Raw genomic sequence first — 27,934 nt, 5'->3', positions numbered from 1 at the left:
GCTCAAGCGATTCTTCCTGCCTCAGCTTCCTGAGTAGCTGGGAATACAGGGCAGGCCCATCGGCCGCCAGCTAATTTTGTATTTTTGATAGAGACGGCGGTTTCTCCATGTTGGTCAGCTGGTCTTGAACGCCTGATCTCAAGTGATCCACTCCGCCTTCAGCCTCCGAAAGTGCTGGGATTATAGGTGTGAGCCATCACGCCCAGCACTTTAGATTTATGTTCTTGTGTCTTATCCTATAAAGTTTGTGCTTTCTCTATCAGTTTGCTTCTTAATGTTAAAATACATGATAGTAAGTTATATCATGACAATACTGAATATGTTTTACTCTAAAGCTGTGTAATGAACTGCAAGTACATTCTTTTGAGTAGTTTTCTTAAATGTGGAGTTTTAGATTGCAGTTAAAAAATTGCCTATCGTTACTGCATTCCTAAGCTCTTTTCAATATCTCAAGGGATACTAAGACAACCTATAGAATCCCTTGATAATCGCCTTGCAGATTTGCCCTCCTTATTAGTTCCCTCTTCCCTACATTGCCCTCTGCTTTACCCGACCATTGCTTTCCAGACCAACTGCCACAATGGACATTCTGGCATTGACTTTCATTGTCATGCCTGGTGTTGGAGACCATATATCTCTTGTTTCTATTCATTCCCTCATTTTGCTTATCACACTGTCAATAACTTGGTATAAAAGGACAAATTAAAGGTTATAATTTTTTGAGTTTTTTTTTGTGGCCCCAGCTTTTCTATATTATTTTTTTATACTCAATTGATGATTTGGAAGCTATAGAATTCTTTATGAAGATAATTTTCTTCTAGTCCTTTGAAGTCAGATTCCCATTATCTTCTACCATTCCACGTTGCTAAGAGAATTTCCAATAATCCAATTCTTATAGCTTTTCCTTTCTAGATAGGAAACACTTTTGGATTGGTGGTCACCCATGTTACACGTTTACAATGATTCAGCTGGGCGCGGGTGGGCTCACGCTGTAATCCCGCACTTTGGAGGCCAAAGGTGGATGGATCACGAGGTCAGGCAGATTGACACGCATCCGGGCTAACACAGTGAAACCCATCTTACTAAAATACAAAAAAAAAAAAAAATTAGCTGGACATTGTGGCGGTTTCCTATAGTACCATCACTTGGCAGGCTGAGGCAGTGAGAAGTGTGAACCCGGGAGCGGAGCTTGCATGGAGCCGATGATCGCGCCAGGGCACTCCAATCCTGGGCGACAGAGCGAGACCCCCGTCTCAGAAAAAAAAAAAAAAAAAAAAAAAAAAGTTTCAGATGATTCATTCTACATACAGGAATTTTTAAAATTTTTTTTTTGGTTTATTTTATTTTCCCTAGGTGTCCTTGTGATCTGAAGAAATATGTCCTTTATCTCTGGGCTCTTGAATTCTCTTTGATAATGTTCTGGGATATTATATTCTCTCTGATAATGTTCTCTCCACAATTTTCCTTGTTCTGGCTTAGTAGAACTATGATAATCAGATAATGGGGTTCCTGGACCTCTTATCTATTCTCTTATGTTTTCTGGCTCTTCACCCCCTCTTCCGTTGCTCTTTGAAAGACTCTTGTTATAATATTTTCTAACAGTTGTACTGAGGGTTTTGTTTTGTTTTGTTTTTTGCTATGTGTATAATCTCATACATATAGGTTTTAAGGTAATTATTGGTCTATTCTAAAATCTTTTCCTTGTTCTATTTTTCATAGCAATCTCTTTATGTTTTGTGGATACAGTATCTTCTCAAATCTCTAAAAGCTGATTAGAATTTTTATTTCACGTTTTCTAAATGATATTTCTTTTTTGCAATTCTTTTGCCTGTTTTTTTATTTAAGGTATGGGTTTTAGTCTTGGACTTCCTCTCTTAAACCACTGATGGTGCTCAGTTTTACATTTGCATTTCAAAAAGAGTATTTGCTTTAGTGTAAGCAGGAAGCGTAATTCTGAGGGGTGCTGTAAGCTCAAGAATTCAGAAGACTTTGCTATGAGATACAAACACCTGTGCTGATTGCCCGGGTCTTTTCTGAATACTTCTTTAGCAGAGCCCTGCAGTGTAAATGCTTTGGCTTTGGATATTCTGCCCAGTGGGGGTGGTGGTATACTTTCTTGAATCCATCCCTTTCCTTGAATCCTTTTTAGCCTGTCCCTTACTCCTGCCTCCACTGTACTTGGCAGATTCCAGTGTGAGTTTCTTCAGAGTTTTGCAGGGAAGGTATTCTCTTTTTTAACTCCATGTCCTTCTGCATGGAGTTTTACACTGACATTTCCAAATAGCATAAATGGTGTCATGTTCTACTATTCTATCTGCTCTTCTTCTTCCAGAAAGTTTTCAGAGTCTCATCTATGTTGGTCTTCTGTCTGTTCTTTTCATTGCTGTGGCTTTATACTTTTGTAAAGAAGTACTTTTTATGAATCTATCATTTTAAAGGTATCTAGGAAGGTTGAGGAGATAAACCCAGTTACTGTGTCACATACTAAGTTTACCATTTTGAATTGGTAGCCTACGTAAAGTATTTTTTATTTTTTTTTTGAGACAGAGTTTTGCTCTTGTTGCCCAGGCTGGAGTGCAATGGTGTGATCTTGGCTCACCGCAACCTCTGTCTCCTGGGTTCAAGCGATTCTCCTGCCTCAGCCTCCCAAGTAGCTGGGATTATAGGCATGCGCTACCATGCCCAGCTAATTTTGTATTTTTAGTAGAGATGGAGTTTCTCCATGTTGGTCAGGCTGGGCTCAAACTCCTGAACTCAGGTGATCTGAATGCCTTGGCCTCCCAAAGTGCTGGGATTACAGGCGTGAGCCACTGCGCCCAGCCTAAAGTGTTTTTAATTTGGATGCCTCATCAAATCGGAGAATTCTTCCACTCATCTGAATCAGTGAAATTTTACTATGTCTTGGAGCTGATGTCCATATATATATGAGAGTAGACCAAACTTATCTAAATCAGACACTGTATGTGTCCTTGGAATGATGTGGCTGCAGGAACCTACTGAAGATCCTCTTTACCTTGGCTTAGGGGCATTTGGTGAAAATCACTCTGGGTCAGTGGCTGTTTGGAATGAAGACAGCGAGATGCTCATTTACTTCTGTTATATTCCACCATTGATAGGTTTTCCTTCTTAGCCTTTAACTAGCTAGAATAGGCTTGCTGAAAGTACTATTCTTTTCTCTTACTGCTTTTGTGAGATAAAAAGGTCACAAATTATTTTATATGTTTTCATCACATTTTGGGGAGGGAATAGTATTTTCTTCATAATTTTATGTTGTGTGTGTGCGTGCGTGGGTGTGTGTCTATGTATATATGTGTGTTCATGTATGTGTGTGTGAATATGAGACAGAGGAGGAGAACTACAATCACAAGTACTGTAATCACAGGGACCACAGACTCCTTGAAGTATATTATAGGGACTTTTTTATTTAGTAAATTTTGCAGTCTTTATATGTCTTTTGAATGCTTTCTCAGATGAGTAGAAATTTTGTATGCCTATTAATGTATGTGTGTGTGAGAAAGAGAGTGAAATATTTTTTAAGAAATTAAGCTACCTATTATATTTTATTCATTAATTCATTAATTCATTCATGTTGGGGTCTTGCTCTGTTGCTCAGGCTGGAGTGCAGTGATGTGACCATAGCCAACTGCAACCTTTAACTCCTGGGCTCAAGCAGTCTTCTCCCTGCCCCACTGCCTCTCTAGTAGCTGGGACTACAGGTGTGCACCACCATACTCAGCTAACTTTTAAAACATTTTTATAGAGATAGGCTCTCACTGTGTTGCTCAGGGTGGTCTTGAACTCCTAGATTCAAGTGATTCTCCTGCTTTGGCCTCCCAAAATGCTGGGATTACAGGCATGAGCCACCATGCCTGGCCTAAGCTACCTATTTTAGATCACAATAAAGATGATATATCCAGTGCAATATTATTAGAATAAGACTCTCAATGAATTAGAGCATTTTGCTTTTGCTGGTTGAAATTAGAAAGAATCAGAAGAGATGAAACTTTTGTATTTGATATTGAGATGTATTAGACCTAACACTGACTCTGGCTACACAGAGTAGCCAGAAAATTAGAAAACAGGAACGAACAGCGTCAAAGAAGTTGAGGTTAAATAGATTATCAAGGGGATTATAGATAACAAAGGTCCCGAAGGCCAGAAAATGGCTTTTAAAATAAGAGGATGGTATTTATGAAGCCTCACTGATGCAGGTATCTGTGACTCGACCTCTACACACTTCCAGCTCTCCATATAAGGACATCCTCTCTATTATCTTTGCCCCATACGTTAGGAATGACATCAGCTTTTGGCTTCAACTTTACTCACATACTTTGACAGTTATCTGGGTCTTTTGATGTCTTCTTTTCTCCACATTTGCTCCACTTTCCAAGACAATCATATGCTTTGAATGCTTTGAGTTATTTTAGTTTCTCCCAGCTTTTCTCTACCCCAGGCTCTCCTTTCCTTTAGCTGAGATCCTGACGCTCAGCCTTATTTCTCCTCCATCCTCATATTCTCATTCCTTCGTCACAGATAATTTCTCTTTTTCCTCTTTATTGCTTCTTCTTTTCCCTCTGCTCAACGACAGGCTTTGGGCCAGTTTGGCAGAGTCTTTCAGTTCTGTTAGTTCTGGGCCAGCTACAAACTTCTTACTTATTTACTCTAAGGCTGTCCAAGTCTGAAGGCTCTTGGAGTGTGCACACAGCATCTCCCTCCATAGGAAATGGACTTTGCACAGTAGTGTTTATAGTAGTAACTCCAAACGGAGGTAAAATGATACCCCATTACTATTATTCATTCACAAAGTATTAAGTGCCACTAATGCCAAGGTCTGAGGCTACAACTACGAACAAGACAAACCAAGGGCCTTGGCTGTAGGCTCTTGGAGTTTATGTTATATAAAATAAAACAAATGTTAAAATATTTTAAACAAAACAAAACAATTAAAAAGGAAACAAGCAAAAATGCCGAAACTGATTTTTTTCTTAGTTATGAAGTTCCTCCAAAGGGCACCTTCTGACTAATGATATGTTTGTAATAACTTTCCTTAGTCTAATATTTAAACTATTTTTGTATATTATTTAGGGTATGGGGATCAAAGTGAGTTGGGGACCATAATGACATGCTTATTTTGTTTTATTATTATTATTTTTTTGTGGGTGAAAGCTCTTAATAACCTGTTGCCATCTAAAACTAGGAAACTGGTCTCACAGAATTCCAAACTCTCTTTTAGCCTTCCTTCTAGACTTTGTCAGTCAAACTCATTGTAAGTATCCTAAGTGATTTGTTCTCTTTGTCCCATTTTATTCCTGTTTTTAGTGAGTGAAATGGGAAGAAATTAGAACTGAAGTAACCTGAAATATGGAAAACTAACATAGAAATAATGGAGAATAGGCTGTACATATATTGTGGAATTTTACAAACACTTGGCTATGGCTATGAATGAAGACATTCAGAAGCATGTGGTGTAATTCTTTTACCATTATATTCCTGTTGCCTTTAGCATCCTTTGTCACAGAGCTGTGGTTTGCGACAAGTATTTAATTAGAATGGCAAACAGGGTGGCTGAGTTCAATATTTCCTCCCTTCTTTTCTTTATGAAAATGAGAAAGTAGAGTAATACCATCTCCATTTTTGGAACTGCTAAGTTGGAAACCAGGAACATAACTGCCTTAAACCTCTCTAGTGATGTTATTCTGCACATAATTGGCGTGAAAATAGAATATATTCTCTGTGGTTGTACATTACATTTTCTCTTTATTAGCCATGATGAAGTTTATGTGTTTATGCAAATAACACAGAGAGATGTTTCCTTCTCAGAGGCAGTGGGATTGGCATTATGAGAGCCATGTTTTCATTATAGTTTTACTGCTTGCTATGTGACTATGAACTTAACCTCCTTGAAGTTCATTTGTTTATTATCAAACTAACCTCACAGTGTTGATATGAGGCTTAAGTAAGATAATGTGAGTTCAGGTACCTAGTACTCAAAAAGATTAATTGACAATTACTCTTGAATATAGACATTTTCTAGTAGGTTTGTTATGCCAGCAAAGGGAGAAGAAAGAACATCAATGAGTCAGTGTGGGTGTAGAACACATACATTATTCTGAAATGACATTTATTGTTAGTTTTATGGTCCCAAGCAGTGAAAATCAGACCCATACCTCCAAATATTCTGACAAGAACATACAGATCCACTTGTATGTGTATTACGTGTAAGTTATCTTAGTTGTTTTTTTTTGTGCTACAAATGTTATTTAATATTAAGAATAAAAAAGATTCGATTTATTTTATAGGGCATGAGGTCTTTGTTTTAGCTTGTCCCTGGGTTCTCTATTGGCTCATTATGGAGGTATGAGGTGAGGAGGATGTTTATGTGTCATTGTATTACATTAATATGTACGCATTCAAATATCTTCTTTCTGTGCCATAGATTCTCCTCACCCCTTTTTATTGTAACAAATAGTTATAATTGCAAAGGACTTTATGAATTGCTACATGTGTGCTAAAGAATAACAATGATTTTCAAACTCAATACAGAATGTAATTAATTTTTATAGCAACAGTATGTACCTGCCAAGTGGGTACTTTGAAAATGAAATTGTTTCTGATTGTGTGAAACTGCTTGAAAATGCGATTCTGCAAAGCTTTCTTTTTCTTATGGCCAGAAAATAGTGATATGGAAATTAATTATGATTATGCACTTGAAACTGGTTCTTCTGCTTTTCTTTCTTTCTTTCTTTCTTTTGTTTTAAGGAATCTTAAAAAACACAAAGTTTCTTTGGACCAAAACAAGCATAAGACGTTTTACGCCTGGATTTTAGGTAGAAAGGGCCTGCTGGTTGTAGCTTTGAGTGAATGAATCACCACTTGCCCAAGAAGCAACATACTTTAGGGTACACTTGTATTTCACCTTTTTGGTGCAAGGTGACGTTTTTCCCTAGCATCCTTACTTGCTCAGGATTGCAGTATAATGTGTTTACATTATAGGCCAAAATCTAAGTAGAAAACACTGATTTATTCTGACAATATGTCTTCTGAAATGTCAGATGTAAAATATTCACAAGAACATTGTTAGGGACCTGTTTTTTAACACCTTCCCAGGTTAGCAAAAAAGCCACACACAAATTTCTGATTCCCATGTATAATCTGGTTGATAATCTCTTTTGGCCCTCATCTTTTTTTTCTTGGATTTGGGTGATAGGTTTCTGGAAAAGGCTGATTAAACAGTGAGTTTCCAAAACAAAATTATTTATTTGGTTGTATAGGCGAGGATTCAGAGGAAAAGCCAGATAACCTCTTTGTGTGTTTATGTGGCAAGGATGATAAGTTAATGATTTGCTTGAGATATGATAGTTTAGAGCAGTAGCTTGGAGGAGGGCAAGGTTATTAGACTTACCTCTCTGGCGATACCCCTCCAACATTTATACTTCTTTCAACTTAGATTCCGACTCGTATAGATACTGTTAAGATAACTGGTTTATTTAGAGCGGTGGTTCTCAATCTTCAGCATGATTCAGAGTCCCCTGGAGGGCTTGTTAAAATGCACATTGGTGTCCACCCTCCCTGCTCATACCCAGAGTGTTGATAGAATTTTTCAGGCATATTCAAAGAAGAATTGGTACTAAATCTTTTGACACTATTCCACAAGATAGAGAAAGAAGGTATTTCATTCTATGAAGCCAGCATCACCCTAATACCCAAAGCAGGAAAGGATATAATCAAAAAACAAAACTACAGACCGATATCTTTGATGAACATAGATGCCAAAATCCTTAACAAAATACTAACTAACCGAATCCAATAACATATCAAAAAGATAATCCACCATGATCAAGTGGGTTTCATACCAGGGATGCAGGGATGGTTTAACATATGCAAGTCAATAAATGTGATACAGCATATAAACAGAATTAAAAACAAAAAAAGTCACACGATCATCTCAATAAATGCAGAAAACCCATCCAACAAAATCCAGCATCCCTTTCTGATTAAAACTCTCAGCAAAATCGGCATACAAGGGACATACTCCAGTGTAATAAGAGCCATCTATAACAAACCCACAGCCAACATAATACTGAATGGGGAAAAGTTGGAAGCATTCCCTCTGAAACCTGGAACAAGACAAGGATGCCCGCTTTCACCACCCCTTTTCGACGTAACACAGGGAGTCTCTAGCCAGAGTAATCAGACAAGAGAAACAAACAAATGGCATCCAAATCAGTAAAAAGGAAGTCAAACTGTCACTGTTTGCTGATGATATGACTGTTTACATTGAAAACCCTAACTCCTCCAGAAAGCTCTAAGAACTAACAAAAGTTTTCAGCAAATTTTCTGGATACAAGATTAATGTACATAAATCGTTAGCTCTTCTGTACACCAACAGCAACTCAACGGAGAATCAAATCAAGAATGCATCCTCTTTTACAGTAGCTGCAAAAAAAAAAAATACTTAGGAATATACTTAATGAAGGAGGCAAAAGACATCAACGAGGAAAACTGTAAAACACTGCTGAAAGAAATAATTGATGACACAAACAAATGGAAACACATCCCATGCTCATAGATGGGTAGAATCAATATTGTGAAAATGACAGTACTGTCAAAATAAATCTACAAATTTAACACAAATTCTATCAAAATGCCACCACCATTCTTCACAGAATTAGAAAAAACAATTTCAAAATTTATATGGGATCAAAAAAGGGTCTGCATAGCCAAAGCAAGGCTGAGCAAAAAGAACACATCTGGAGACATCACACTACCTGGTTTCAAACTATATTAAAAGGTCATAGTCACCAAAACAGCATGGTGCTATTATAAAAAGAGGCACATAGACCCATGGAACAGAATAGAGAACCCAGAAATAAACCCAAATACTTACAGCCAACTGATCTCCAACAAAGCAAACAAAAACATAAATTGGGGAAAGGACACCCTTTTTAACAAATGGTGCTGGGATAATCGGCTACTCGCATGTAGGAGAATGAAACTGGATTCTCATCTCTCAACTTATACAAAAATCAACTCAAGATGGATTAAGGACTTAAATCTAAGACCTGAAACTATAAAAATTCTAGAAGATAACATTGGAAAAACCCTTATAAACATTAGCTTAAACAAGGATTTCATGACCAAGAATCCAAAAGCAAATACAATAGAAACAAAGATAAATAGTTGGGACTTAATTAAAGAGCTTTTGCACAGCGAAAGAAACAGTCAGCAAAGTAAACAGACAACCCACAGAGTGGGAGAAACTCTTCACATTCTGTATATCTGACAGAGGACTAATAACCAGAATCTACAACAAACTCAAACAAATAAGTAAGAAAAAAAAAATCCCATCAAAAAGTGAGCTAAGGACATGAATAGACGGTTCTCAAAAGAAGATATACAAATAGCCCAACAAACATGAAAAAAATGCCCAACATCAGTAATGATCAGGGAAATGCAAATCAAAGCCACAGTGCAAAACCACCTTACTCCTGCAAGAATGGCCGTAATCAAAAAATCAAAAAACAGTAAATGTTGGTGTGGATGCGGTGGTCAGGGAACACTTCTACACTGCTGAGGGGAATGTAAACTAGTGCAGCTGCTATGGAAAACAGTGTAGAAATTCCCTAAAGAACTAAAAGTAGAACTATTATAGCAGCACAGTTCACAATTGCAGAATCGAGGAACCAACTCGAATGCCCACCAATTGATGAGTGGGTAAAGAAACTGTGGTATATTTATAGGATGGAATACTACTCAGCCTTAAAAAGAATGAATTAATGGCATTTGCAGCGACCTGGATGAGATTGGAGACCGTTATTCTAAGTGAAGTAACTCAGAAATGGAAAACCAAATGTCTTATGTTCTCACTGGTATGTGGGAGCTAAGCTATGAGGACGCAAAGGCATAAGAATGGTACAGTGGACTTTGGGAACTTGAGGGGAAGTGTAGGAGGAGGTGAGGGATTAAAGAAAACAAATATGGTGCAGTATATATTGCTTGGGTGATGACTACACCAAAATCTCACAAATCACCACTACAGAACTTACATAGCCAAATACTGCCTATACCCCGTAACTTATGGGAAAATAAAATAAAGAATTGGTCTTGCGTGGGTGTCAATAATCTGCCTTTCTAACAAGTGTACAGGTGATGTGGATATTGCTGGTGTGGAGACCTCACTATAGAAACCACTGATTTAGAGCATTGGGAAGGATTTGTCTCTGCTTCAAGGTCTTAGGAAGTCAGGATGGGGAGTTTGGTAGGGAGGGGGATGGAAAAAGATTGAAGAATGCTGATCATCTTGCTTAGTTACTAGAAATGTTGACTAGCAGACTCTTGCAGTGTTAAACGTTAGTGAAGCTGTTAATATTAATTGCTTTTATCAGTGAGAATCAGAGAAAGTTAGGAGAGCAAACAGATTTGATTATTTCTTAATACTAGTCTTCTCTTCCTCATCTGATTCCTGCATTTTTCTTGGACCTGCACCTTTCTCTTGCTCCTCATATAGTATAAATATAGATAGCCATACTATCACTGTCTTTCAGAAATGCAAAGAATGATGAGACAGTATATAAGGTTTCTTGGAAAAGCTGTCACATCAATCAAGATTACCATTATAATGAAAACCTCATTAATTTGGCTTCTACCTATTCAGATTTTGCAGCAGTTAGGACAGTGCTTGGGCTGAAATGTGCCTTTACAGTATTTATAAAGAGTGCCTATAGCAAATCAATGACTTTAGGCTATTGGCTAGGAAATTTAAATTACTTAATGGAAAACTGACTCAAATTTATTTCAGTACTGCCACTTACATATAAATGATTTGATGAGTAGAAAATTGTCTTACCTATTTATTTATGTAAGCCATTTTTAACTTTTGATTAGGATTGCTAAGGCTTCATTGCTTTAGGATTGTATAATTCATATTTCTTCACTTATTCAGGCAGAACTTTTATCCAGTTAGTCCAAATAGCTGGTTTTGTTTTTAAATATAAAGTGCAAAATTGTCTGTACTCATCATTTTCTATTAGTTTCAATCTCAGCATTATTTGGGGGCATTCAAGATTGTACCTAGTGTTTTTTGTTTTGAGTGGACACTAGAAATCTAATATGTGGCTCAAAGAAGAAAATGTGCCCTGCAAAGGGGTTCTTTTAATTTTGCACATAAAGCACATTTTCAAATCTTATTTTCCTTTGAATAATGCCCTGTGCTTAAATTTTCCTAGAATAAAACACCCAACCAGGTAAAAGATTTAAGAGATCTAGGCCATGCTTACTCGATGAAATGCAACAGAGTGGAAAATATCCTGTCTTGCCAGTTCAAGGAAATTACAATTTTTCTGATCTGGTAGTTAAAAGGAATTATATTTAAAGAGCTGCTGTTATGTAGGCATTAACTTATTAGGGGTAGGGTTTAGTCTTTTGTGAAATTATATGTTGAAGTCTTTATCTGAAGGAATTAAAGTGTGTAATCTAAAGAATTATTTGGAAGCAAATGTGAAGCTATGTTAGAACTTTGTTGCTTCTTTTCAACCCTTGTCCTCTTGCTGTAAAGACCAGCCTGAGTCAGATCATTGAGGGTTAAGGATGAATGCATTACTCAGCACCCTGCAGCAGTTGGGTCAAATGTCTTGGCTTTGAAAAGTTAGTTTTTTTGCTTAGCAAGTCTAGAAATTTCAAGTCCAACTGCAGAATGAAAGTTCAATAATCTGTTGATTAACATGGTCTACTTGAAAACAGTCTGTGGCTCTTCTACATGTCCTTCCTCTCTATTCATGTATGATAGTGTTTGAAATCATTGGATGGATCACCAGTGAACCATATTGGCAGCTACTATATGGTCAGGGAGATTGGTTCCCATGTAGTATTCCGATGACATCTATCCTTTCACTTGGGGAAGAGATTTAACATGTTAAGGGGGAAAAGAGGATATGCTTATTTTATTCTGGCAAATGGAAATGCAGAGAAGTAAGGGATCCTGTGATAACACTACATTGAGGCAAAGAGTGAGGATTCTAAATCAGATGCCCACTAAGGAGAAATATTCTTGATCCAAGTGTTAGCCAGAGAAGGGAACACTTCGACCAAGACTTTTCAGGTTGATCGGAGTGAGTGGCATTCTAGGAAGGGCTGCCTAGGCCTCGGGGAGAGGAGGTCTGGCCTGGCATCCAGGGTCAGCTCTGCTGAAGATGAGGAAGCAGCTGCTGTCTGCAGGCTACAGGAAAAGGAAAGGAAACCAGATAGATTCGCATGTATGTAAAGGGCAATGACAAAGAGTGAACGAAACCAGGAACAAATTTATTTTTATGCTTATTGTCTTAGAAGTTTCTTTCAAAGTTTAGCTTACCTTGAAATTGAACCAGGCAATAAGTCTTAACTACGGTATTTGGGATTTTATATACTTTGCATTTAACTATGTTTGTACTCCAACCTAGACTCTGGAAAACTCTTCAAAAGAATCCTAGAGTGGTTAAAAGTATCATCACCATTTCCATCATCATCTACTAGTGTTTATTAAGTATACCATCACAATCTTTATGTTCTTGAAAAGAAGTCTTTAATTAGAGTTTATTTGTGTTTTTCCAGGTAGCCCAGCCATGACCCATAGGAATCTGACTTCCTCCAGTCTGAATGATATTTCTGATAAACCAGAGAAGGACCAGGTAAGCAAAAAATTCTTGCTTCTTTGAAAGGTAAGAGAACGTATATCTAAAAGATGCTGAGAAAGGATTAGAGGTGATGGTTGCTTCACTTAAAATGGACCTTTATGTGCAGACAACAGTTTTCACTTTCCTTGGGAGAAGGAGAAGCAGTGTGTGAAGGGAGCTGGAATCACAAGGGAAAAATTTCAGTCTACTTCAGCTGTTGCAGATTTATTCACTTGGGCAATTAAAATCTTAGAGAAATAGTTGTCTCAGCTTTAAAATGGTAATAACCTCTGACTTCTGTTTATTCTAGGGATTAAGTGAGATAACTTATGAAAAAGTATTTTGGTAAATTATAAAGAAATACTGGCCAGGAACAGTGGCTCACGCCTATAATCCCAGCACTTTGGGAGGCTGAGGTGGGGAGATCACTTGAGGCCAGGAGTTGGAGACCAGTCTGGCCAATATGACAAAACCCTGTCTCTACTAAAACCACAAAAATTAGCCAGGCATGGTAGCACAGGCCTGTAATCCTAGATACTCCAGAGGCTGAAGCATGAGAATCGCTTGAATCTGGGAGGCAGAGGTTGCAGTGCGCTGAGATCGCACCGTATATATTTGTTTGTCTGTTAAAACATATAGTTGAATGAAGAGCAATCAGGTTTTGAGTATCTGTTTGCTTTCTTTTGAAGAGAATATGATGTAAACTGGGCCATTTTTTCTTTCATCTGAGTAAATATCTGTGCAAGAAAATTGTATTTTAAGAATATAGCATGTGGAAAAATGATGCCTCCTAAATTAAAAAATTTCAAAGTTTTGAAGAAATGAAAGCAGCATATTTAAAAAATCATAGAAATCTTAAGACTGTTTCCCCAGGGTTGAAGGGGAAGTAGCATATATTGGAAAGAAGAAGGAACATGAGGCAAGAAAATCTGGTCTTACTACTTATTCCAAAACTGGCTAGTTGTGTGATGATGGACACTAGTTTTGTTCTTTGCTAAGAGGAAACTATAATATATAACTCACCTCAGAAAATCAAATATCTGATTCTTGCTCTTTTAACTTGCCATTTGTCTTTTGATATAGTAGAAGAGTATGGTTCTAGTTGGCTTCATGCTTGATATGCTAATTGTACAGTTAGCCCTCGATATCCATGGTTCCATATCCATGGATTTAAGCAACCATGGACAGAATGAAAATTGTGTCTGTGCTGAACACATACAGACTTTTTTTCTTGTCATTATTCTCTAAGTAATACATCATAGCAACTGTTTACATAGCATTTATACTAGGTATTGTAAGTAATCTAGAGCAACTTAAACTGTATATGAGGATGTGTTTAGGTTATATGCAAATAGTGTGCCATTTTATATCAGGGACTTAAGCATTGTCCAATTTTGTTATCTGATGGAGGTCATGGAATCAATCCCCAACAGATACCGAGGGATGACTTGTTCTCTCTTTCTGCCTTTTAAGTGGGTGAGTTTGAAGATTCCTCTTTTCACACTTTGCTGATTTTTTCCAAAAAGCCATATTCATGATGGTGTTCCTCTTTAACTGGCAGCACTTGTAGTAGTCATAGAGGTTTTTAGGCCTTGGTGAATTTTAGAAAGTACAGGAAGGGTGTACATTCCATTCCATTCTCCCCTCCTCTCCCCTCCTCTCCCCTCCCCTCCCCTTGCCTTCTCCATCTCTCTCTCCCTCCCTCCCTCCCTCCCTTCCTCCCTTCCTCCCTAGTAGGGTCTTCATCATCTCAGATCTGAATTGCTAGAAAAGCTGTTGGAATTGATCCCCTGTCCCCATTTTCTCTCAATTCAATATACTTTTACGTAGTCGCCCTCATTTTCTATTCTACATTAAAATGGACAATGGCTTTCTATCATTTTAAGTTCAGGACTTCTTGATGACCTTTGTGATGCTCTGAAATCTGAAGTTATCCATCTTATCTTCATTCATTCATTTGTGTTCCCCAGAAGAGGGACTCTGTTTAGGTCAGGACTAATTTCTTTACTTACCTCCCACTTTACATCGAGATAAATTCTTGACTCCTTGAGCTGCTCCTTCAGATGCTAATGTGGATTGTCACCTTCCTTTCATCTGTCTACCTCTTGAAATGATCAGGAAGAAGAGCATTTAAATATGGGTACATTGGTAGGTACATATCTGTAATGGAAAAGGGAGAACTCAGGCCACTAGAAGTTTTCTTCAGTCTATTTCGCACATTTTGTCTCCATTCATTGTTTACCAAGCCATGCTGATTGTTTGTAAGGTTTGCCATGAGTCTTAGTACTGGATAAGGCAGTATACTAATTAGGCTTAGGAATATCTTGTTGAGTTCTTGAGGAAGCCTTCTTTTATTAAGGGCAGCTCTCCTCTTGCCAGGAATTTGACAAGAGGCAGCTGGTAAATGCTGACAAATACATTTACTAACTTATTGGGTCTTTTAATATCTGGGCATATGCAGAAAAAATCTGATGGCTTAAGATGCATATTACATAAAATTTTGATTCCAGTAGTAGAAGAAATATGTGGAACATTTTCTGTGGGTATTGATTTTGTTATAAAGCCCATGGGAATGGAGTCTTTAAAACCAAAATCTTCAGTGCCTTTCACTAGCATCTCATAGTGATCAAGGTTCATGTTAAGATGAAGCGAGGAAAATTTAATTCAGGAATGCTCCTTTTGTTTTCAAAGCCAGCACAGGAAGGTTGATGAATATATAATTATAAGAGCAACTATTAATCTAATTTGTGTCTATTACAGGATTTATAGTTAATCCAATGAGTTCTTCAGGAAGAAACTCCATTCTCTCTTCCTACCAGAGTTTGAAGAGAGGCTTTTGTAACTAATTCATAATCTCTTTTACAACCAAAGGTACAGGTACAGAAATCAAACTAATGTTTTCAGTTTCTATACCTACTATTTTGGTAACTTCAAACACAAAAACTCCTGGATCATTTTAGGGCAAGAAAAAGGAAAATGGATTTGCAAGTAAGATGAAGCTGTGATAAACCCTGGCTTTTATTTATTTATTTATTTTACCTATTTTTTCTCTGTTTGGACAGGAAAAAAAAAGGTTTCCAGGCTTATATTTGTTTTGAGAAAGCTTTTATAATTAATTAGCCAGTGTCCTGGAAGTGATCTTGGCGGTAAACTCAAACTTGTCTTATGTACTTGTCCAAGTTGGCCCCAAAAACTTCCATCTGACCAGGACTGAAATTTCTGATTGACTGATTATTCTGCCTGGATACAATCTGAACAGTTGTGATGGTGCCTTGCAACTTCCTGGAGCTGTCTAACTTCTTAGTAGCACAAAGAATGGGTTTAATGTTCAGAGTTATGAAGAGGAACAGAATTGCTCTTTCTGACAGCTACATAGTGACAGAATTTGAGGGCATATTTTTTTATGAGATTCTGTTTTGGGAAAACAGAAGAAACAAATCTGTGGGCTGCACTTTTTCTTTCTGGCTTTGCCAAGCCTATGTGCTTACGATTTCAGTAGCGGCTGCTTTATTGAAAAATGGCTTAAAATAGTTAACAGCAGAAGAAGAGCATAGCCAGAATTTAGGTGATTCAGTGCTTCAGACATATTCTAACTTGGATGTTATATTTATTAAGCAGAAAAACACCTGTGGAGAAATAGATTTAAAAAATACATCTGGAGTTCATCTAGTTGTAAATCTACATAAATAATCTCTTCTATTTTGTTGCTATGGAGTATTTTTTTACATTATCTAATTGTATTTCTTGATTACCTTTGATTTATTTTCTGTTTCTTCTTATTTTCTGTTCTTTTAAAATTTACATGTGAGGTGGGTACTTATCAAATGCAGTGGCTTTAGTGACAGTTTTCATGTGAATATGGCTTCAGCTACGAGAATAAGAAAGAGCTTTTTTCTTCATTTTACCCCTTAGCTTTAACTCTTGTAGAAATACTGTGCTTAGTGGTGCAATGGCTTTAAAAAAGTTGACTTTTTCCAGGTTTATTAATAATGCAATAACATCTCACAATTACATGTCCAACCTCAAGTGAAATTGTAGTCTGTTGATTGCAGTGGATGCAGTAGATGTAGAAATAGCCTGCAGATTCTCAGGGGGACACTTGAGGTCCACATAACCTTATAACTGCTTATCTGGTTGTTATTATTTCTGTGATATTCATTATTTAGCTGGCTAATCTGAGATCTATTCCATAGGTCTCGTGGTGGAGTTTTGCGTAAGGTTAATTTCTAAAACGTATTAGAATCATTTTTAGCACTGTCTATTGCCTATTATGTTTAAATATATTTTGCTGCCTTGATTCCTACGTTTGAAGTCTTGGTCTTTTAAAGAAATAGACCTGAATTTAAGTATTTTGTCAGAAAGTATGAGGATGAAACCATTAAACCATGTATAAGTTTAAAGTTGCTAAGCCATAACTATCTTAAAATGAGATCTAGAAGGAAACATCCTGCGATTATTGGGGGAATAACTCCCAATCCTTTTCTTATACATACATGATATAGGAGTGAGTCAACCCAGTCCACTGAGATGACTTCTTTTCATGATTTTGAACATAGAGTTCCATCCCAGGACTCACATACAGCTTCTCTTAGCATTAATAGTTATTTCATGCTCACAGTGAAGGAAAAGTACAAAAGCACCTCCTTTTTCTTTCCATGGCTCAGTCAAAAAAACCTACAGTTCACACTGAATATGGGTGGTCTTACTTCACCCTTCAGAGGAGGTACAGTGTCTAAGAAAGGTTCATGTCTTCTGAGGTTATAATAATTGTCTTTAGCATGTTTTCAGGGAGCAGTGAGACATTACTGTGTCAGAGGAGCTCCAGATGGAATCACATCTGTGAAAACCTAAGAACAAAAGCGTGTTGTGAGAAGGTAGTTAGGGTCCTTAGAGGTCCTTAGTCACTACAGTTTTGGTGACTTTGGTGAGCATCTCTCTGGCTCAGCACCTACAGCTTTCCTTCAGCCAAGTGTCCCTGAGGGGAACTTGTATAGCCATGCAATGGTATCTTTGGGCCCCTTTCACAGGGGAACAACTTGTGCTTAGCTAATTAACAAAACATGTTTGTCATTATCTTTTCCCTCTCTACGAGAACTTTGGCTTAAGATAGCTTCCTTTTCCCATTCTATGCTTCTCCCATATTCTTAAAGCTTAAACAGTTGACAGGGATTAGTAGGGTTTGAGAAGCATTGATATTAGTACCGATTTATAGAACGTATTTTAAAATTGGGACAGTTGCATCTCCGCATTTATTAATGTTGTACATTCTTAAAAGCTATTTGTCTGGAATAGAAAATTAGCACTCATTTTAGAATGGGTTTTGTATCTGCTTTAAAATGAAGCAGATGATCCTATATGAAGTAAACTGAACTCTATCTTGTGTATTATTTTAGGAAAAAAGGAGCCTTTTGTGAAATTTAGAGCTATGGTTTTAATTAACTGCAGCTACAATGAATTTGAACTCCTAAAACACCCCGTCACTGCATGCAGCTGTGATTTGAATTCATTCATTCGTTCATTCATTCATTCATTCATTCATTCATTCAAAATGTATATTCTGTGCTAGAAAATGTTCTTAGTTGTGGGTTCCAGAAGTGAATGAAACAGATACATCTTTTGACTCATGGAACTTACATGCTTTTGGGAAGAGAGAGACAGTAAACAAGAAAAACAATAAATACGTAGGATAATTTCACATAATCATAAGTGCTATCTTGAAAATAAAGCAGGGTAAAGTGGAGAGGTACAGGAAAACTATTTTAGGGAAGAGGGTTAGCCAGTAAAGAGAGGATCTGGAGAGAGAGGTTTCTAGGCTGAGCAAAAAGCAAGAGTAGAAAGCTAAGGCAGAAATGAAGATGGTGTATTCAAGAAACAGGAAAAAAAGTATCATAAGTGACTGGAGCAAATGTAGCAGGTGTGCAGTGGTAGAGAAGTCGGGAAAATATGCCGGAGGCCCTTTTTATTTTATTCTAAGTGCAGTGAGACACTCTCTTAGGATTTTTACCTAGAGTGTTGTATGTTCTGATTTACATTTTAAAAAGCTCACTAGAGATACAATGTGATAGGATGGAGAAATTTGTGAATGTTTTGGATCATCTGGTGTTATTCCTATATTAAGTATTGTATGAGTACCCCAGTGCATTAAAATGAGAGCTCACAGACCCTTAAGAGCCCATTTCTTAATGTGTTAGCTATAGCCATTAAGACCTTATTACTATCAGCAAAGGAAATTCTTCTGTGCCGTAGAAATATTGTAAGAAAGAAAAAGAGTTTCCCAGTTAAAAGATCATCCATGTACTGTTAATTATATTACATTATTAATTAGTAAATATTAATTATTGAAATATTTAATGCACTAGAAGTGGGTGTAAGCCACCAAGAATAGTGAGATTGAATTTCTGAGTAATTATATTTGCACCTGTGGTCCTCCTGATATTACTGTTGGCTAACATCAGGCATGCCAAATGGCTAATGACACATGATTCATGAAACCTTCACTGGAGTCCTCTCTGAGGAATGGTAACAGGAAACCTTCTTAGTCTTTATGGTTCAGAAAGGAGCATCAGGATGTGTAGGAACAGGACAGAACAGCCAAAAAGGGATTCTGTGCCACATTCTTGCCTGTTCCTATGTAAGGATTGAACTCTGGTAGCACTGTATCCCTGTATTCAACATTTAACCAAAGGAATTGTAGCTATTACATATCTTAATAAACTGGCATGTTTTACATTTGATGTCACTTTTTTCTCTTTTCAATATGTAGCATTCTGCCAGTATGCCAGTACCAGGAATATACCTAGAATATATTTCAGAGAACAGTAGCATGCTGTCAACAATAATCTTTGATGGACGTGTACTCTCACATCACAAGTTACTTACTTACATCTGACAGAGACTTCATAAAAGAAATGAACATTTTTCTTCTTGGAAGTGGCAAATTGTTACAAAACCAGAAAACAGCAATACCTTGTGATGAACACTCTTAGTTCATCTGAGTACAGTTTTTAAAACTTTATAGCAATTGTAAATATATATAGGGAATCATTCTTTCTTTTTTTTTCTTTTTGAGACAGAGTCTCACTCTGTTACCCAGGCTGGAGTACAATGACACAATCTTGGCTCACTGCAGCCTCCACATTTTGGGCTTAAGCTATCCTCTTACCTCAGCCTCCTGAATAGTGGGGACTACAGGTGTACACCACCATGCCCAGCCAATTTTTTTTTTTTTTTTGAGATAATGCAGTTTTGCCACATTACCCAGGCTGGTCTTGAATTCCTGGGCTCAAGTGATCTGCCTGCCTTGACCTCCCAAAGTGCTGGGATTATAAGCATGAGCCACTATGCCCCGCCCATGGAATCATTCTTTATTTACTGTAGTAACATGTTATTATCCACAATGTTTTTAAAAACTTTAGAATTTTCTGATTCAAAATATACAACAATGCTGTAAAAATTTAAACAAAGCCAAAAATGAATAAATAAAAAGTGAAAATTCTTAAATTCAAATCTTTAAAAATAACTGCCATTAGCAGCTCTTGATGTAGCTTGATGTTGAGTCTAATGAACTTTTCTGATACATGAATACTTATATATTTATATATAAATAATAAAAATGTGATTGTATTGTTCTAAAATTTGATTTTTTTAACTTAACAATACAGTGGACACCTACCTTATTCTTCTTAAAGGCTATATAGTATATATGAATTATATTTTATTGATTCTATCTTCCATGACTAGATATTTTCAGTTCTTTGCTGTACCAATAAGCCTTTAAGAAGTACCCTTATTGTAATTTTTCTACATTCTTTCATGAGTATTTCTGGAGGAGAAATTTTTGTAAGTGGAATTGCTGGATTACCATGTATTGCAAATTTAATTACCTTCCCAAAAGATTATATGAGTTATGTTCTGGATCTTTAAACACTTTATTGAATCCACCTCCACTGCTAAGATACTATTTGCCGGTCAGATTTTAGTTTATTCTTTATGTTTCACTCCACTGAAAGCTTAGCGACTCAAAATGAAAAGAATCTCAGTATCTAGCATTTGCCTCCCAGCTCACTTTGGGGGCTTTTGTCAGAAGCTTAAAGTATAGAAATTAAAACTGGGTTTATTTTCCTGATGTAATTGGATGTCCGAGCTGGCTAATCACTTGTATTCTGAAGTAGGGAGGTGAAAAGTGCAGTGGGTAGACTTGGCCACCTGTCTGTTTCTTCTTGCTTTGACTGAAGATGTTGCTGTTCCCAGCTCTGAGAGGGCTTTTCAGGCTCTGTGGGAATTTCCTTGGCAAACAAAAAATGGCTTCATCTCAAGAGCCCTTCTTGGTGGTCAACATTTGGAACAAAAGAAAATTGCAAAAGAGTTGGACAAGTGTTCCGTTTGAATATTATTCAACACATTTGCAGCTTGTATCTACATCTCCTTCTTTTCCATCCCCCAACCCCCAAGAGAATTTTAAATGAACATATGCCAGGCTATACAGTTAGTTAAATAAAAAGTTTTATACCGTATACAAGTGCTTTATTAGAAACTTTGAAGGAGTGTTGTCAACTGAAATGGCTAATAAAAAGATCAGCCAACACTTTTGTTTTACATGTTGGGGCATATTTGCAGATTCTACTGCTCCCCAATTTCCTTCTCAATAGGGAATCTCTGCAGAATAAATTTATGAGGAGGTCACACCATGGGAAGAAGTTTTTCCTGTTCTTCTTTAGAAAGAGAAGAGCTCCCCACTGTTTCCAGCTCACTTGTCTGATTGATCCAGTGGCTGGTTGATTTAGGTGTCTCAGCAGAATCTCATGACCTTATCAGTCACCAGTACAGCTTTCTGGTTTCTCCATGTGTTACCCACCAATGGGCTGACTTTACTCCCTAGAACTGAACTGAAATGAAAACAATGATTCTTTTTTTTTTTTTTTTTTTTTTTTTGCCACCATGTTAAAAGGACAGCAGTAATGTTTTCTGTAATCTGAAAGCCAGGGGTTAATCATGCCAAGATGACATTCCTGACTAATCAATGTTCCATGCATACACATATAAGAGGGTAGGAAGTAATGAGTCATTGCATAGGGAGTGATTGTAAACCTTGAACTTCAAAATTAGCTGTACTCTTCATTTGGTAGCTCTGATAGTATTGAGTCTACTGCTATGTAAGCAATAACTAACAACTAGCATAGATTGGACACCTACTTACAAGTAATACTTTGGGGTTGGTACTGCCAACTGTATTTTACATATTGGCAAACTTGAGGCATGAAGAAATTAAGTAATTTCTCTAAAGTTAAATAACATCTAAGTGGTAGAGTGGCATCCTAGTCCTAGTACCTGTGCTCTTCGTGAGTACAATGAGTTCTTCCTAGTTGGATTAGGGTCTTTTTAGGTCCCTGAAAGCCACAGTGGAATAGACAGGTATTCAATCGATGTTTCTGGCCTTTGGTTTGTCTTTGAGGCACACATCATGCTGAATAGGCTAATTATCAGAATTACTGTTAAAAAATGAATAATTAAAAAATTTTAAGGGTGTTATGGTGACTGGATGGATGTTTCTGCTGCCACAGTGATTAAAATACTCAGCGTTATGTGCTGCTACTTTGGATGTGATTGGTGTGAAGGTCAGTGAAAAAAGACTGATGTAATAAAAAAGTATAATCTATGATCTCAGATTGTGAGTTTATATCTTAGCTGATTATTCACACCAAATAAACTGTGGTGCTGACAGTAAAGTGCAGCTGGAGTTCAGTGAAAGACACAACTGTGTGGGCCAAAGCCATCAATCAGAAAGGAACCAGGGACTTTAGAAGCAGCTTTCCATTCTAGAGAACAAAAATAACAGAAGAAAAGAGTTTTAACCAAATAAAACATTCTTCCTTGGATAAAAGGTTAGGTAAGAAATGGGAGCAATAAACTGGAATGCAACTATCTAGAGTTTAGCAATACAAGTAAAAGACTTAGTTCATCTAATAAATGGAAAATGTTGTGGCTTTTAGAATTATTTGAAATAATAGCCTAAAACTTTCCAAATTTGAGGAAATACAACATTTCAATGTTAATTTTTTTTTGTAATTAGTGTCACACATAGAATTAGTAAAAGTAGATTAGTTAGTTGACTTGTCCACAGATCACAATGAAGAGAGAGTTAACAATACCTTTAATTTACAGATCTTCACTTGTGCTTTGCTAAACCCCATGGTTTTTTGACTTCCAGGCTGTTAAGTATTCATTCTCACTATAGATAGAGTCAACTGTAGTTCATTTAGTCTGATAAATACACATCATTATAACCTTAAAATTTTGCTCTGGTAAGAGAAAAAAATGATTATTATTGAACTTTTTTATTAATAAGCTAAGATATAAACTCACAATCTGAGATCATAGATTATACTTTTTTATTATATCAGTCTTTTTTCACTGACCTTCACCAATCACATTCAGAGTATCAGCATATAACATTGAGTATTTTAATCACTGTGGCAGCCGAAGCATCCATCCAGAATCATAGGAATAGCTTTGAAGACTTAAATAAGCATGGTAAACCTTAACTCTTCTGAACTTCAGTTTTCTGATTCATAAAACAGATATTATACTTCAGTCTGAACTGCTTTTTCTAGTTGTTTTGTGAAAAGGAAAATACACTTCCATTTTCATTATTTAAATGGGCTACTGCTTTTTTATTTTTGGTTTTGTTTTGCAGTAAGATTTGGTGGGATGAAAGTCCATTTCATTTACATATCATTCCTTATCTTTTAAATTTGCATTGTTAATTTGGTTCTTTGGTGTTCATGCTCTTAACTTCACACTATACTACTCTATCCACACTCGAAAGAAATTATGTCCGATTGTCATTTCATGAATGTTATTGAATGCACATTACACTTGGACCCAAATTTCTGTTTTTCTCTCTGCTTTTCCAAGTCTTACCTTTACTTCAAAACTTGTCAAGTGTTGCTTTTTCTTTATATCCATCCTTGAATATTCCAGCTCATATTAACTACTCCTGTTTTGAATTTCTAGTAGCATCTAGTACTTATTATTTTCATCACAGATGTGGTTTGGCTGTGTTCCCACCCAAATCTCAACTTGAATTGTATCTTCCAGAATTCCCACCTGTTATGGGAGGGACCCAGGGGCAGGTAATTGAATCATGGGGGCCAGTCTTTTCCCTTGCTATTCTCATGATAGTGAATAAAGTCTTATGAGATCTGATGGGCTTATCAGGGGTTTCTGCTTTTGCTTCTTGCTCATTTTCTTTTGCCACCACCATGTAAGAAGTGCCTTTCCCCTCCCGCCATGATTCTGGGGTCTCCTAGCCATGTGGAACTCTAAGTCCAATTAAATCTCATTTTCTTCCCAGTCTTGGTCATGTCTTTATCAGCAGCATGAAAATTAACTAATATAGTAAACTGGTACCAGAAGTGGGTGTTGCTGAAAGATACCCGAAAATGTGGAAGTAACTTTGGAACTGGGTAACAGGCAGAGGTTGGAACAGTTTGGAGGTCTCAGAAGAAGATAGGAAAATGTGGGAAAGTGTGGAACCTCCTAGAGACTTGTTGGATGGCATTGACAAAAATGCTGGCAGTGATACGAACAATTAGGTCCAGGCTGAGGTGGTCTCAGGTGGAGATGTGTAACTTGTTGGGAACTGGAACAAAGGTGACTCTTGTTATGTTTTAACAAAGAGACTGGAGGCATTCTGCCCCGCCCTAGAGATTTGTGAAACTTTGAACTTGAGAGAGGTCATTCAAGGTATCTGGCGGAAGAAATTTCTAAGCAGCAAAGCATTCACAAGGTGACTTGGGTGCTGTTAAAAAGCATTCTGTTGGCCGGGCGCGGTGGCTCAAGCCTGTAATCCCAGCACTTTGGGAGGCCGTGACGGGTGGATCACGAGGTCAGGAGATCGAGACCATCCTGGCGAACATGGTGAAACCCCGTCTCTACTAAAAAAAAATACAAAACTAGCCGGGCGAGGTGGCAGGCGCCTGTAGTCCCAGCTACTCGGGAGGCTGAGGCAGGAGAATGGCATAAACCCGGGAGGCAGAGCTTGCAGTGAGCTGAGATCCGGCCACTGCACTCCAGACTGGGCGACAGAGCAAGACTCCGTCTCAAAAAAAGAAAAAAAAGCATTCTGTTTTAGAAGGGAAACAGAGCATAAAAGTTCAGAAAATTTGCAGCCTGACAGTGCAGTAGAAAAGAAAAACCCATGTTTTGAGGAGAAATTCAAGCCAGCTGCAGAACTTTGCATGAGTAGCAAGGAGCCTAATGTTAATCCCAAGACCATGGGAAAATGTCTCCAGGTCATGTCAGAGAACTTCATAGAAGCCCAGAGGCGCAGTAGGAAAAAGGCCTCTGGCCTTCACAGGCCCAGAGGCGCAGTAGGAAAAAGTGGTTTCGTGGGCCAGGCCCAGGGTCCCCATGCTGTGTGCAGCCTAGGGACTTGGTGTCCTGTGTCCCAGATGCTCCAGCTGTGGCTGAAAGGGGCCAACGTAGAGCTCAGGCTGTGGCTTCAGAAGGTGGAAACCCCAAGCCTTGGCAGCTTCCACATGGTGTTGAGCCTGCAAGCGCGCAGAAGTCAAGAATTGAGGTTTGGGAACCTCTGCCTAGATTTCAGAAGATGTATGGAAATGCCTGGATGCCCAGGCAAAAGCTTGCTGCAGGGGTGGGACCCTTATGGAGAACCTCTGTTAGGGCAGTACAGAAGGGAAATGAGGGGTTGGAGCACCCACACTGAGTCCCTACTGAAGCATTGCCTACTGTAACTGTGAGAAGAGGGTCTTCATCCTCCAGACCCCAGAATGGTAGATCCACTCACAGCTTGCACTGTGCCTGGAAAAGCTGCAGACACTCAATACCAGCCCATGAAAGCAGTCAGGAGGGAGGCTGTACTCTGCAAAGCCACAGGGGTGGAGCGGCCCAAGACCATGGGAACCTACCTTTTGCATGAGTGTGAAAACTGGAGTCAGAGGAGATCATTTTGGAGCTTTAAAATTTGACTCCTGCACAGGATTTTGGACTTGCATGGGCCCTGCAACCCCTTTGTTTGGGCCAATTTCTCCCATTTGGAACNGTTGAGCCTGCAAGCGCGCAGAAGTCAAGAATTGAGGTTTGGGAACCTCTGCCTAGATTTCAGAAGATGTATGGAAATGCCTGGATGCCCAGGCAAAAGCTTGCTGCAGGGGTGGGACCCTTATGGAGAACCTCTGTTAGGGCAGTACAGAAGGGAAATGAGGGGTTGGAGCACCCACACTGAGTCCCTACTGAAGCATTGCCTACTGTAACTGTGAGAAGAGGGTCTTCATCCTCCAGACCCCAGAATGGTAGATCCACTCACAGCTTGCACTGTGCCTGGAAAAGCTGCAGACACTCAATACCAGCCCATGAAAGCAGTCAGGAGGGAGGCTGTACTCTGCAAAGCCACAGGGGTGGAGCGGCCCAAGACCATGGGAACCTACCTTTTGCATGAGTGTGAAAACTGGAGTCAGAGGAGATCATTTTGGAGCTTTAAAATTTGACTCCTGCACAGGATTTTGGACTTGCATGGGCCCTGCAACCCCTTTGTTTGGGCCAATTTCTCCCATTTGGAACAGCTGTATTTACCCAATACCTGTACTCCCATTGTATCTAGGAAGTAACTAGCTTGCTTTTGATTTTACAGGCTCATAGGCGGAAGGGACTTGCCTTGTCTCAGATGAGACTTTGGACTGTGGACTTTTGGGTTAATGCTGAAATGAGTTAAGACTTTGGGGGACTGTTGGGAATACATTTTCAATTTTTGGACAAGTTCAAGAGAGAGGCAGCTGTAAAATAGAACTCTAGTGTGAGGTTCTTTTTGTTTGTTTTTGTTTTGGAATGGATCTGAATTTAGAATGATTCCACATTGATTAGTTCCACAGGGGTATATACAGGCAAATTTTATATTGGTAGTATTCTATTTCCCCTCTCCTTTCTTGAAAATAACAAGCCATTAGCCAGCCTGTGGTAGTGCATTAATCATTATTTTTACATTGATGCAAACTATTGTGATTTTTAAAGCTGAGACTGTAGAAAGCTGACAAAGCACTGTGGGCATATATAGCAAATGAAAGACAGGCTTTTGTGCTGAAAGAGTGTAAACAAAGTGTCACTCATGGCTTATAACCATTTGATGACTCCCTGTTGCCTTTATGATAAAGCCCAGAATCCTTGGCATGACCTTCCAAGACCTGCATTATCCTGCCTGGTATCTCTCTCCAAAGCTGATGTGCCAGGTTTTCTCCCATCCTGGCTTTACTACAACCATATGGTATTCTTCCAGTTTCACTAGCATGGCATTCTCCCTCCTACCTTTGGGTCTTTGGACATGCTGCTTTTGTTCATTGAAATGCTCTTCCTTGTCCAGGCAACTGGTGTTCTCCCATTATTTCTCTGTAAATGACACCTTTTCAAGGAAGTTTTATGTGACACGCCCCCCTCATTTCCAGTCTCTGCCAGGGGCTGTAGTTATAAGCTGTTACAGCACATGATGCTTTTCTACCATGACACCTACCACAGCTGTCATCAAATAGTTGCTTATTTTAATTTTTGGATAAATGTTTATCTTCACCCATAGGCCATTTGCTTCAAAATTGGAGAAATGATGTCCAGCAATCTATGGTTCATGGACCATAGCCTGCCAGTAACTTGCTTTTGTATGGCTGGCAAGCTCAGCATGGTTACAGTTTTAAAAAGCAGTTAAAAAAAAAAAAAAAAAGAATAAGTGACAGATACTGTATGTTTGCTCCTAAAGCCTAAAGTATTTACTGTTTGGTCTTTCACAGAAAAAGTTTGCCAATCTGTGGTCTAAGTTGTTGCTATACATGTTGAGTAGGAGACTATAAGTGTCAGTGGCTCAAGCCTGTAATCCCAGCACTTTGGGAGGCCAAGATGGGCGGATCACGAGGTCAGGAGATCGAGACCATCCTGGCTAACACGGTGAAACCCCATCTCTACTAAAAAATACAAAAAACTAGCCAGGCAAGGTGGCGGGCGCCTGTAGTCCCAGCTACTTGGGAGGCTGAGGTAGGAGAATGGCGTAAACCCGGGAGGCGAAGCTTGCAGTGAGCTGAGATCCGGCCACTGCACTCCAGCCTGGGCGACAGAGTGAGAATCTGTTTCAAAAAAAAAAAAAAAAAAGAAGAAGAAGAAGAATATAAGTGTATTTATGTACTACGTTTTCTTTTCTGAGCAGGGCACTTCATTGTAGTGTGGCATCTATAGGGACTAGTGATGTTGCTGTAAGCACTTTGACAAACTGAGGGCTGCATGAACATCAG

The 27,934-nt window shown here is 38.2% G+C and overlaps 1 protein-coding gene across 1 annotated transcript in view; it reads left to right on the top strand.

The window, feature by feature from the left end:
- SLC4A4 (solute carrier family 4 member 4) overlaps positions 1-27,934 on the top strand; it is a 350,025-nt gene that overhangs the window by 160,015 nt on the left and 162,076 nt on the right. The window contains exon 7 of the mRNA XM_017879095.1: positions 12,586-12,662. Coding sequence (XP_017734584.1) covers positions 12,586-12,662 — 77 coding nt within the window. The remainder of the gene's footprint in view (positions 1-12,585; positions 12,663-27,934) is intronic.

This window comes from Rhinopithecus bieti, unplaced genomic scaffold (assembly GCF_001698545.2).
Source record: "Rhinopithecus bieti isolate Rb0 unplaced genomic scaffold, ASM169854v2 scaffold_905, whole genome shotgun sequence".
In the NCBI taxonomy this organism is placed as follows: domain Eukaryota; kingdom Metazoa; phylum Chordata; class Mammalia; order Primates; family Cercopithecidae; genus Rhinopithecus; species Rhinopithecus bieti.
The sequence above is the reverse complement of the archived record's forward strand: the minus strand, read 5'-3'. Positions and strand labels throughout refer to the sequence as shown.